The sequence below is a fragment of the Lissotriton vulgaris genome, chromosome 2_1 (genome assembly GCF_964263255.1).
Source record: "Lissotriton vulgaris chromosome 2_1, aLisVul1.2, whole genome shotgun sequence".
Classification (NCBI taxonomy): Eukaryota; Metazoa; Chordata; class Amphibia; order Caudata; family Salamandridae; genus Lissotriton; species Lissotriton vulgaris.
In genome coordinates, this window is record NC_141687.1 from 472,133,765 (window position 1) to 472,146,042 (window position 12,278).

The 12,278-nt window shown below is 48.6% G+C and overlaps 1 protein-coding gene across 1 annotated transcript in view; it reads right to left on the minus strand.

Moving 5' to 3' along the window:
* STAT4 (signal transducer and activator of transcription 4) overlaps positions 1 to 12,278 on the minus strand; it is an 836,765-nt gene that overhangs the window by 351,609 nt on the left and 472,878 nt on the right. Inside the window, exon 13 of the mRNA XM_086955386.1 lies at positions 8,274 to 8,364. Within this exon, the coding sequence (XP_086811512.1) occupies positions 8,274 to 8,364 (91 nt within the window). The remainder of the gene's footprint in view (positions 1 to 8,273; positions 8,365 to 12,278) is intronic.

Here is a 12,278-nt window from a genome sequence, read left to right on the forward strand (position 1 = left end):
TATGTTTTCTTTTACATATTTTTACATCATTAAAGTCCAACATGTTAACAACATTCGTACAGATTGATCATTGTGTAATGTAAAGCTTTTCTTGGAATCTGGTTTAACGTGTCATAGGGTGGGCGATAATCTTATCTATAAGCAATACTGTAATATGACAAAAATATAATAAGTATACACAGACAGTTATTACAGTGAGGTAATTTCTGTAGAGCCATTCATAAAGGTATCATGATATTCACAAATATGGGGGGGCGTGGCTTGGACGCCGATCGGGATGGCGGCGTGAGCTTGTAGCTCCGCGCGGAATCCCGCTATTTCTCCTGTTTTTGGGACCCTAGGTGACCCGGAGACGACGCTACTGCCCTCTGAAGTGTAAGGGGACAGCTGGGCGTAATCGGAGAGTTGCTGGGGGACTGCTGGCCCCGAGGAGATCGAGAGAAGAGGCGGCCGAGGTGTAGCCCAGGGTGTGAAGAAAATGGCGGCGAGGTGGTCGGACGGTCCCGAACTTCAGCTCTGAGTCCGGATGTCGCCAAGTAGCAAGGGACCCTGCACCCGGCTGCCCGACACACTGAGATTGCGATGTCCTGAGACCAGGGGACGCTGACCCGTTTCACCCAGAAGATCGGGGGCCCTCGTTGGCCACCGCCCTAAGACTCATCCTTCCCCCCACAGGCCAAGGGGGGTGACGGGACGGAGCCCGTCCGCCTGGCCATTGATCCTGAGAACGTCGGCGGGGACATAGCACTGCCCGGTGCCCGGTGGCCGGCACGGACCCACGGGCGTACTCGCAGCACGGGTGACCGAACTTGTGACGCAGCGCCCTGACATGGCGGCGATCGGAGGGCCGATGCCCGGGAGCCGCGAGGGGGACTCGGCGACATCGACTCAGCTGAGTGGGAGTCCCTCCCCGGAGCTTGATCAGGAACAGCGGCTGAACCGGCGTTTGGATGCCATCCTTGAGGCGATCACCTCCACTAAGGAGGCATTGCACAATGACATTGCCCAAGTTGCCACGGGCCTGGGGCTGCTACGCGCGGATCACGCGAAGCTGGCGGATCGGGTCAAGGATCATGACCAACTGTTGCTGGACCTGAAGCCATCGGTGGTGACCGCGGAGCACAGGATCACGGACATTTTGGCCCGACTGGACACACTGGAGCGGAGGGCGGAGGATGCCGAAGGCCGCAATAGGCGGAACAACGTGCGGGTCGTAGGCCTGCCGGAACGGATTGAGGGGGAGGATGCGGTGGCCTACATGGAGAACTGGTTTCGCACTGTGGTGGCGCCGGAGGGGCTTACTCCATTCTTCACTCTGGAGTGAGCTCACCGGGTGCCCGCTCGCCCGCCGGGGCTTGGCCGCCCCCCTCGACCGATGGTGGTGCGGCTCCTCCACTACAAGGACCGAGATCTCCTCATCCAGCGGGCCAGGACGTCGGGCCCTTATGAGGTGGAGAACAGCAAGGTAACGATCTTCCCGGACTATACGCAGGCGGTCCAGAAGGACAGGGCATCGTTCCTTGCTGTGAAGAAGGAGCTCAGGGAGGAAGGCATCCAGTACTCCTTGCTCTACCCGGCCAAGCTGCGGATTATTATGGATGGCACCACGCACTTTTTCCAGACTCCGGACGAAGTTTGGCAATGGCTTGAGTCGTATAGAGCGGGGACGGACAGATCGCACCAAAGTCGGCGAGACCAACCCAAGCAGCCCCGGGTGCGGCAGTCACAACGCATCAGATCCCGCAACAGGCGCCAGCGGGAGAAGCGGGAGGCTCAAATGGCGGCGGAGAAGAGGGATGCACTCGCAGCGACGGCGGCCATCACAGGGTCGCAACAGAACAGTGAGCGGGCCGAAACGGACTCGGGAGGGGAAGGCAGCAGAACAGGAGAGGAACTTTCGGAGGCAGAGAGCCAGAAGGGGCCGATAGTGACCCCACAGACTTCGGATGTTGTTTTCTGCGGCTGAGATAGAACTGGGACTAGATCGGGACTTCATGGTAGGGTGATATCCTGTTGCTGGGGGGCGGGTTGCCGGGAAGGGGAGCTGTGTGTTTTGGAGGGGATGAAGTGCGGGATGCGGGCTCCGCTAGCTGGGGTCGGCGGCGACTCACCCCCCTTAGGCCCTTAAGGTCGACTGTGGTGGAGACCACAGGGTAAGTGTGTGTGAAGTTGGATCAAGGTTTGGATGGGGGCGGCCATTGGGTTCGTGTGCTCTGTCCTGGGGAGTGGGGGTTGGGGAATGTTTCAGTTTTGGGACTGTTTGGGGGGGGCAACTGCTTTGGGGGGGCCATGGACCGTTGTTATTTGATTCGGACTATACGGAGTTGGAATGGGGACATTACCTAACTTGAAATGCCTAACGTGGAATGTCCGGGGGCTGCGGACTATGGTGAAACGTCACAAAGTGCATGCATACCTGGTACGCAGGGGGGTTCAGATTGCTATGCTCCAGGAGACCCATCTCACTAAAAAAGAGTGCGCTGCCTTGCAGAAAAGATGGCGGGGCCAGGTCTTTGGCACCACTTACTCAGCGTATGCCAGGGGGGTCTTGATCTGGGTGAGGGCGGGGATACCCTTTCAAGTGCTGAACCAAGTAGTAGATCCGGATGGCAGGTTTGTAGCGGTGGAGGGGAGGTTATATGGACGGGATGTGGTTTTCTGTTGTGTTTATGCGCCGAACACTGACCAAGGCCGATACTTTGATAGCCTCTCGGGGTCCTTGGCGGTTGTATGTCTGAACAACGACTTCCTAAACCACGGCTTCCTTAACCACGAAAGCCTAACCACGAGATTTTCTCAACCACTACCTTTTTTTAACACGACTTTCCTTAACCACGAAATTTTACATCTCGTGTTTTGCCAGTAGATGGCACTATTGTAATTGCAATTCTTCTTGAGTGAACCACTCGTAAAAAATAAACGGATCTAAATCTACTTTTTTTTTGTTTTACTACGCATACCATTAGCTTTTATTTTTTTATCTCCTTTTTTTGGGGGGGGACACCCCCCCCCCCCCTAATGTTCCCTTAATTCTGAGGAGTGTGGTGGAGAGACTCGTGGTTCAGGGAAGTCGTGCTTAATGAAAGTAGTGGTTTAAGAAAATCGTGGTTCCGGCTTCGTTGTTCAGGTAAGTCGTTATACAATTATCGTTGTTAAGGATGTTTCCCGTCCTTGGCCTCTTTCCTGGCGGGTCCGATAGTGCTAGGGGGGGACTTCAACTCAATCACGGATGTTGCTCTGGATAGGTCCCATCCCCCCCTCGTAGACTCTCCCGTGCGCAGGCTGGCCGCGCACAGGAAGGACTGGCAGGAACGATGGGGGTTGCTGGATGTCTGGAGGGAGAGGCACAGGGGAACCAGGGACTATTCCTTCTATTCCGCTCTCCATGATTTACATGTCAGGATCGATTCGGTGCTTTGCGGGGGATCCCTAGCCCCATTGATTACCCATGCGGAGTACCTGGCTAGGACTATATCCGATCATAACCCCCTATTGGTGCATATTCAGTGGCAGAGGGAGCGCTCAGTGATACCAACATGGCGGCTTCGGCCGGAGACGCTAGAGGATTCTGTGTTTGACGATGCGGTCCGGCAAGGCATTGATAGTTATTTCGGTGTGAATGAAGGAACGGCTTCGAGTAGATCTACTGAGTGGGATGCAATGAAAGTGGTGGTGAGAGGGGTGTGTTTGGGCAGGTTCTCGAATGCTCGTACGACTGTGCTGAATGACCTAATGAAAGCGGAGGAAACTTTGAGGGACTTGGAGCGCCGCAGGCCGGCTAGGCCAGGTTTACAGGCCCAGTTGTTGGAGGCGAAGGAAGTGGTGGCCGCGGAGACGGAACGTTTGAGATGCTATGACTATAGGCAGTACATTATCAGGGCACACGCAGAAAGGGACAAGGTGGGTACCCTCTTGGCCAGACTAGCTAACCCGGAACTTAGGGGCTGTCCGATTCTCAGCATTAATAATGCGCAGGGAGAGATGGTGTACTCCCAGGCAGCTGTATTGGACCGCTTCAGGGGATATTATGAGGAACTGTACCGGAGTCAGCTGGGTGTGGGGGTTCAGGACATCGCGGAATACCTTGGGGAGAGGCCGCTTCCGGTCCTGGACGAGGAAGACGCGAGGGAACTGGGTGGCCCGATCACGCTTACGGAAATTCGGGTGGCCATCAAACATATGGCCCGTAACAAGACGCCCGGGGTGGACGGACTGCCAATCGAGTTCTATCAACACTATGTGGACATCCTGGCGCCCAGGCTGCTGGTGGTGTACACGGAAGCCTTCGAGAAGGGGGCATTGCCTGGGTCCATGAGGGAGGCCTTGATAGTACCGCTCCTCAAGCCTGGCCGGGATGCCGCGGACGTGAGGTCTTATCGCCCGCTATCCATGCTGACGGTGGACTATAAGATCCTGAGCCGCATCCTAGCCACCAGACTGGCCCCGCATATGACGGGCCTGGTGCACAGGGACCAGGCCGGGTTTATACCCACGAGGAGCACGGCGATGAATATTCGCCGCCTGGTGGGAATAATGGACGCCATCTTGGATGAGGAGGGAGTGCCGGCGGTTCTGTCCGTGGACATCGAGAAGGCCTTCGACAGCTTGGAATGGCCTTTCCTGGATGGAGTGCTGGAGAGGTTTGGCATGGGCGACGGGTTTCGAAGGTGGACGAGGGTCTTATATACCTCGGCGACGGCGAGAGTACGATTGGGCGGCCTGGTGTCTGCGGCGTACCCGGTGAGCAGGGGAACACGACAGGGATGCTCTCTCTCCCCTCTGTTGTTTGCTCTGGCGATGGAACCCTTGGCGGTCCATGCGAGGTCAGGCGACCGATACGCGGGGATTGTGAGTAATGGGCTATGGCATTATATATCGCTCTATGCGGATGACTTGCTCCTGTACCTAGCTGACACCTCGGGGGCATTGGTTGGAGCGATAGATCTGTTGACTGAGTTCGGCCGGCTGTCGGGCCTTAAGGTCAATTGGGCGAAGACTTGCGTGTTTCCGCTGAGTGCGGGATCGCCAACCCCTAGCAGCGATTTGGGTGTGGTATGGGAACCCTCTTGCATCACCTACTTGGGTGTCCGCATTTACCACTCGGCTGCGGACCTTTTGGAGGGTAACATTGGCCGCTGTGTCCGGGCGCTGCGGGGCAACTTGTCTTTCTGGTCGACCCTCCCGCTGACAGTCCTGGGCAGGATAGCACTGTTGAAAATGGTGGCGCTCCCCCGCTTCCTCTATTATTTCCGTACGCTGCCTACCTGGATTCCCCAGGCGGTGTTTAGGGAACTGCGGTCGATGATAACTGGCTTTCTATGGGGGCATGGCCGCCGCAGAATAGCCCTGAGCACGCTACTTCGCCCCAAGTTGGAAGGGGGCATGGCCGTGCCCGACCTGGAGCTGTATTATCTAGCGGCGCAGTTGCAGGTCCTTACGCAGAACGTAGCCAGGGTGTTCCGGGGACCGGAGGAAGATCGGGATCGGGGAATACAGCGCCACGTGCTGTCCTACATCATCATGCAGCAGCGGCTCGAGTTACGGGCCCTCACCATGGAAGAGCGGACGCTCCGGCTGTGCTGGCAGAGGAGCCTTCGGAGAGCGAGGGCATCGCGGCCTTATGCCCCGGAGATCCCGCTCGGGATGTTGACGGCGTTGCCGCACGGAGGGGATTGGTCCCCGTTGTTGGATTGGGAGGAGGCAGGGTTGCAGGTGGTAGGCGACTTGTACATAGATGGGGCTTTGGCACCGTTCGAGGTGCTCCGGGACCAGTTCGGACTGCCTGAGGGGGGTTTCCTCCTACATGCGGCAGTTGTGGCTGCCGTACAAAAGCACTGGAAGGAGGGGCTCTTGGAACCCGCGACGACTATGGCGTGCCAATATGTGGTAATGGCGGCTGGCACATTCAAAGCTGTGACGTGCCTCCATAATAGGATGCTGAACGAAGGGCTGGAACCACTCCACGGGCTTAAAGCTAAATGGGAGGCGAGCGTTGGCCGGCCCATACCGGATACGGCATGGGGCCATATCCTGCGACGCACGTGGAAGGGCACCAGGAACGCGCGCTTTCAGCAGGTTCACTTCTATGTGCTCCATAGGGCCTATTTAACTCCTGAGAAACTACAGCGGTACTTTCGGGTGCCGGATGCCTGTTGCCCCAGGTGTTCGTCCCTAGGGGCAGACATGGACCACTTGTTTTGGGGGTGTCCACAACTGGGGACCTATTGGGCGGAGGTAGGGGAACTCCTGAATGAAGTGACTGACAGGGAGGTAGAATTCGACATGGCGGCGTGCCTATTGCTCTGGTTCCCGCATACTAAGCACACCAAGGTGACAAGTAAATTTATAGACCTGGGTCTGATATTGGCACAGAGGGAAATATCGTGGCACTGGAAGTCCAGGGGAGGTCCCTCACTGCGTAGGTGGAAGAATGAGTTGCTGCGGTGGTCTGACTGCGAGAGTGTGCTCCGGATGAAGCAAGCAGTAAAGTTGGGGAATGAGAAGGCACTGGATGCAGCGCGTGCATGGGAGTTAGTGGTACAGGCTTTGCGTGATTCTTTGGTTGAGGATGAGGAAGGTGAGAACTAAGCCGCTGGACACCGCGGGGCGGACACAGAAGTATGGTACTAAGCACTGTAGTGGACCCATCCAATTCGATGGGGCGAAGCACACACCTTAGCAGTTGCCAGGGGAGGGGGGGCCTTGGGGGGGTTGGTTGCAGGGGGTTTGGGGAGGGCCGGAAGCCATTGGAAGGTTGCTTGTTAGGGCCTTGGACCTATTGGGACGGTGGGTACTGAGTGGGGGGTAGGCCGGCTGGGTGGAACGGCCAGGTGCGAAGGCCCATATAGCCTAGGGCAGGCCCGGCTCGAGCGATTTCATAGATTACCACGGAGATGGCTGACGGGTATGTTGTTGTGGGTGGGGGGGTAAAAGCAGATACACAATACGACCTTCCGCCAGGGTCCCAATGGGACGTACACTGTGAAGTGTTCCTTTTGAGCGATGTAATATGCCGCCCGGCCTCCGGGATGCGGGCTGAATGGCTGTGTACGACTGTGACCTATCATTGGACGGGGGGAGCCCACAAGTGTACTGGCTGCTTAATTGTATCCTGTGGTTTATAACTCTGCAATAAAAATATAATTAAAAAAAAAAAAAAAAATGATATTCACAAATATGTAGTGCCATCAGAAACCATATCCATTACAATATTATAAATGTTTTTTTTCAGCAAGAGCAAAAATGTGTACTAAGAGTATTTAAATCCTCCTTGAAGTGAAAGGCTAACTCAATCACTTTCTGCTCTCTCTGTGAAACTAGTGCCCTGGGGTAATTTGGAAGTTGGAGTTGCCACAGCCGCCTGAGTCTGCTTCTTGTGTCCTGAATGTACTTTAATGTTAAAGAAGGGGCTTCAGATATTGCGTGGCCCCCATTTACAAAATGCATTGTATCAGCGCAACCACAAGGGGGAGGTTCATTGTTTGCATATGGAATATATCCCATGCGAATAATGGAACACCTTTGCCCTTATGCCTGCTCTATATTACAGACATGGACCCCAGTGCAAATTTGCTGTTGGGATGTGCAACTATGAGGAAGCAAACAACCAGTGGACTACCTGAGCCCTCCTCTTGTGAAGGGGTGATGGGTGGCAGGTACCCTCCACAGGCAGATGCAGTCACTCATTGTACCGCCTGCAGGACTATCTCAGCCCTTCCTTTATACAATGCCGGTCCCTCTGCTTACATAAGTGGTAAGTTGCCATTGAAACCTACTTATAACTTTCCTGCTAAAACAGCATACTTTTTTATATAATCTTTTCAACCTTTCCACTTCATAAAGCTCACAAATTGTTTAAGAAAATCACAGTTGTAAGTCAGAGCAGTTTGCAGAAATTAAGGGAAACATAGTAGACTACTAAACAAAAATCATGGCAAATTCAGTCAATTATTTGTAGTTATCATTTTAATCTGAGAGATGCTTGAGAGGATGACATGTAATTCTAGTTTGTCAAAAAGGTTCCTATTTATTTTAATGTTCTTTCACCAAACCTTGTAAAAGAGTATATCTATGAAAACCATCCTGGTTCAGTACATTTTCTTAATAGTGGGTGTTTGATTATTCCTGACTATTCACAGATTACTTCATCTTGTTACAATTCTCTCCTTTACTACAGCTCTTGTTGAATATTCTGAACCAAATATTATTAATGTGCCCATATTCAAGCGATGAGCTATTTATTTTTTAAATGTATAGCATGTATACCTACATACCAGATGTTGGAACTCTGCTGAAAGGCTCCCATTTGCAGACTCTTCCATGTTCATAACTTTTATATGTGTTCCACAGAGGAAAAATCTACGACTGCAAGAAAGTGATAAGCAGTTAGATCAAAGTAAGTCACATTTCCTACTGGCCTATTTTGTCAGATGTGTGTTTACCATTCATAAACTGCTCTGGATCATTGAAAGGGGTGAGTTTACCATCATCTTTTTACATGCATTGGTGGCAAAAGGAGAGCATATACATTCAGTTTCTCAGTCACAGGAGATGGTATAATAGTTTTTGCTTTTTATTGTAAAAGTTGTGATAACCATTTTAGAGAACGTTTGTGATATTGCCTCTTTATATTGGTTGTTGACAGGTCTGCTTTTTTTTTTGCTGTTGTTGGCGGAGGAGATGTGCATCATGGCCCACTCATGGCTTCACCTTTGGGGGGGCACTTCATGTGCAATAACTATATTGCAGAGTTGGCAAATGCAATTCTTTAACCGTGTTTCAGTCACTCTTTTTATTGAAATTACATATTGTTGTTTGGCTATATCTTTGGAACTCCAAAATTGGAATGTTGCCAATTTTTTTGCAGATTTGGGCAGGTGAAATAAGTTACAGACGAGTAAAGAAAAGAGGCAATTTCTGTGCTATAATTGGAAATTTCGATGTTGCCACAAAAATGTGATTTACACCACAGTGTAAATCACGTTTTTGTGGCAACACAAATAGGAATCTACTCAGAAAGGCTTCTTTTAGTCGTTTCGTTTTAATGCTGTATTCGGTTTGTCAAGCACAACCATATAAGCAAACAATAAAAACAACACTTGTATCACTTTTACATTATAAAATCATTAAGTTAACCAGTCTAAATAGAACACATACAAGAAGCAGCGTTAAATACCGGAATTGCCATCTACCAAACAGAGTGTGCTGTACGGTACTTCAGATACTGTGCATATGATCCGTACTAATCTCCTGCTATAACTTTCTGCAATGTTTTGAAATAATAAATTGTGTGCAAATTGTGCTATAAAGTGTCTGATGCAAAGCATTTAGTGAAAAAATTGCTAAAGTTCAGAAAACCACATGTAGGTACAATGTGCTTCCATAATTGCACGATGTGCAAAAAAGCAAATTATAGTATAAGCAATTGACCTGCTACAAACTTTACTACAATTTTTATAAAATTAATATGTTATGTGCAAATTTCGCAATAAAGTGTCGAATGCTAAGCAATTTGTACAAAACTTGTTAAAGTGCAGAAGGACCATGCTGAAGTGTCGGGTGCTAGGCAGTTTATGCAACATTTGCTAGAGTGCAGAAGGGCCATACTAAAGTGTCATTCGATTCATAGTTGCACAATGTGCGAAAGGGCTTTACAATTTTAATATTTGATCTTGGTATACGCTCAAAGGATAATAGATTTCCTGGCAGCTATACATTTTAAAATATACGAAGCAACATAAAAACAAATGTCTGCGCCTTCTAAAGATGATATTAACTTCATTGCCATTTTAGTGGAGGGAACATTATATTTTAAAAAGATAGGTTTCAGATAAAATTTTGTAAATGAATGATAAAATTTACAAAACATTAAAAAGTGGCAGCAACTTTGTCTCGAGGTATTATCACAAGGACATATGGAAGTAGTGCTTATTTTCATGTGCCGAAATGCCACAAGGTAGTGGACAATTCCCAACCTTAGTCGCGTTAAAACAAAACAATGGGAATTTCGTGACACTAATGTTAGGTATGTCTGGAAACCTTTTCTTAGGTTTAATTCCTGATAAAAAAACAAATGTGGGTTGTTTCCCAGACAATTTCTCTCGATGAGATAAAAACATTACTTTTAGCTCCTTCTTTGGAATTGATGTTCCAAAAGGATATTGCGATTGTACAGGAGGTTAAACCAATAGTGAATATATCTAAGCCACGGGATACGAAAAAAATGGTCTAGCCTCATACAATCTCTAATAATGATTTGTGTGAATAGAGTTTCAGTTTTTGACCAGATTGAACGCCAAAGTGTCAAGGGGCGTAAGGCAGCCAAGTCTGAAATGTAATCTATTCCCACTTCCTCGTGAATTAGTACCGTAGACGCGGAATGGTGAACACACAATAAGCGCTTTAGAAACTAATTTTCATCATACTGTAGCGACTTTCCACAATGGTGGCCCCAAATGCCTGCGCCATATAACGCAGACGAGACACACCTAGCGTTATAAATGGCCACCATGTCTTTTATTCTTCTATCCCCTAGTTTGGTTGAAAATCTGAATATGCATTTGGTGTTCCTACTCATTTTGAGGCTCACATTTCTGTGTTCGTTTGCCCATTTCCCGTCCCCTGCAAATGTTATTCCTAGATAGCAGAACGTTTTAACAGATTGCACTTTAACATTTTCTATATAAAAAGTTCTAGCTGACTTTGGTTTCTTCCCGCATGCCATGACAATAGTCTTGGTTTTGTTGATTAAAAGTTTCCTGCTCTTTATGAATATTACAAAACTATCAATAAATCGTTAAAGTCCGATCTCAGTGTGGGATAATAAAACAGCGTTGTCCGCATATAATAAAATTGGAACAACTTTCCCGTCTATAAGTGGGGCATCTGCAGGTATCTGGGTTAGGGTTGCGTCGACTTGATTGATAAATAATGAGAATAAAAGAGGGGCCAAAACGCAACCCTGCCGGATGCCTCTTGTGACCTTAAAAAAAGGAGTACATTCACCATTTGGACCGTAATGTACTTTGCAGGATAACTTCTCATAAAGTCTTGCTAAAAAGTGTACAATTTTCTTGGGTGCGCCCAAATCCAATAACGTAAGCCATAAAATAGAGTGATCTACAAGATCAAAGGCGCTACTCAGGTCCGCGAAACAAAGGTACAGATTTCCCTCCTTAACAGTAGTGTATTTATTAATCAGGAGGTCAAGATTAACGCACTGTTCAAAGGTCCCTAGACCTTTTCTGAACCCGTATTGCGCTTTTGATAAAACATCATTCTCTGAAGCCCATATTTCCAATCTATTTAGCATTATCCTGCTCATAATTTTAATGGAAGAGTCTAATAAGGAGATTGGACGGTAGTTACATGCTTCGGATTTTGATCCTTTTTTAAAAAGAGGAATTATGAGCGACTGACCCTACGACAACGGAAACGGTCCTTCTGCCGCCATGTTAAAAATACTTGCTAATATAGGGGACCATAGATTAATTTCTGCTTTATATAAGTTCAACTGAACCCCATCGGGCCGGAGGCTTTGTCTCCTTTGCTGTTAGTTAATCCCTCGTATACCTCATCTATACTTATTAGCAAGGGTAATGATGACCACATACAGTCATTACACCTAATTGTATCTAAAACCAACCTATCTGGGTTAAAAATGTTTGTGAAATGTTCGGTCCATGAATTGCAGTCGACATACAAAGTTAATTCTGGCAGACTATTGTTCTTTTACAAGGGGCTATTTATGGTCTCCCAAAATAGTTTACCATTGTTTATTTCAGCTGCAAGGTTAAGTTTATTCCAAGCCTCCTCTTGGAGGTCTATTTTCCTATTCACTAAAGCTGGTTTATAGTTATATTGTGAAGTTTTAATGATCATATTGTTTCGGGGTTTGGTGCACAGGGCTTGTTTTAATTCGCGTAATGCCAATGTACAACCTTTATCAAACCACCCTGAACATACTACCCTAGATCCGCTATTTCTTTTGGTAAATAGGCCTTCTATGGTTTCATTTATCTTAAGAAAACTAGTGAGCAAGATATTAGGATTAACATTATTGCTAAGGCAGTAATCTATCTCAGTACTGCACTTCCTTACCACCTCCTTTTGCATTTTCTGGGGATCAATGCCAGCCCATTTTATCCTCATGCCATTAGTTCTTGTGGCGGCAATGTTATTAATTAGGTTATTATTAGTGGATTGTTTATTTCCCCAACACAGTAGCGATATAGATATACTATTGTGATCACTTGTTCCTTGCTCCGTAATCCACAAAT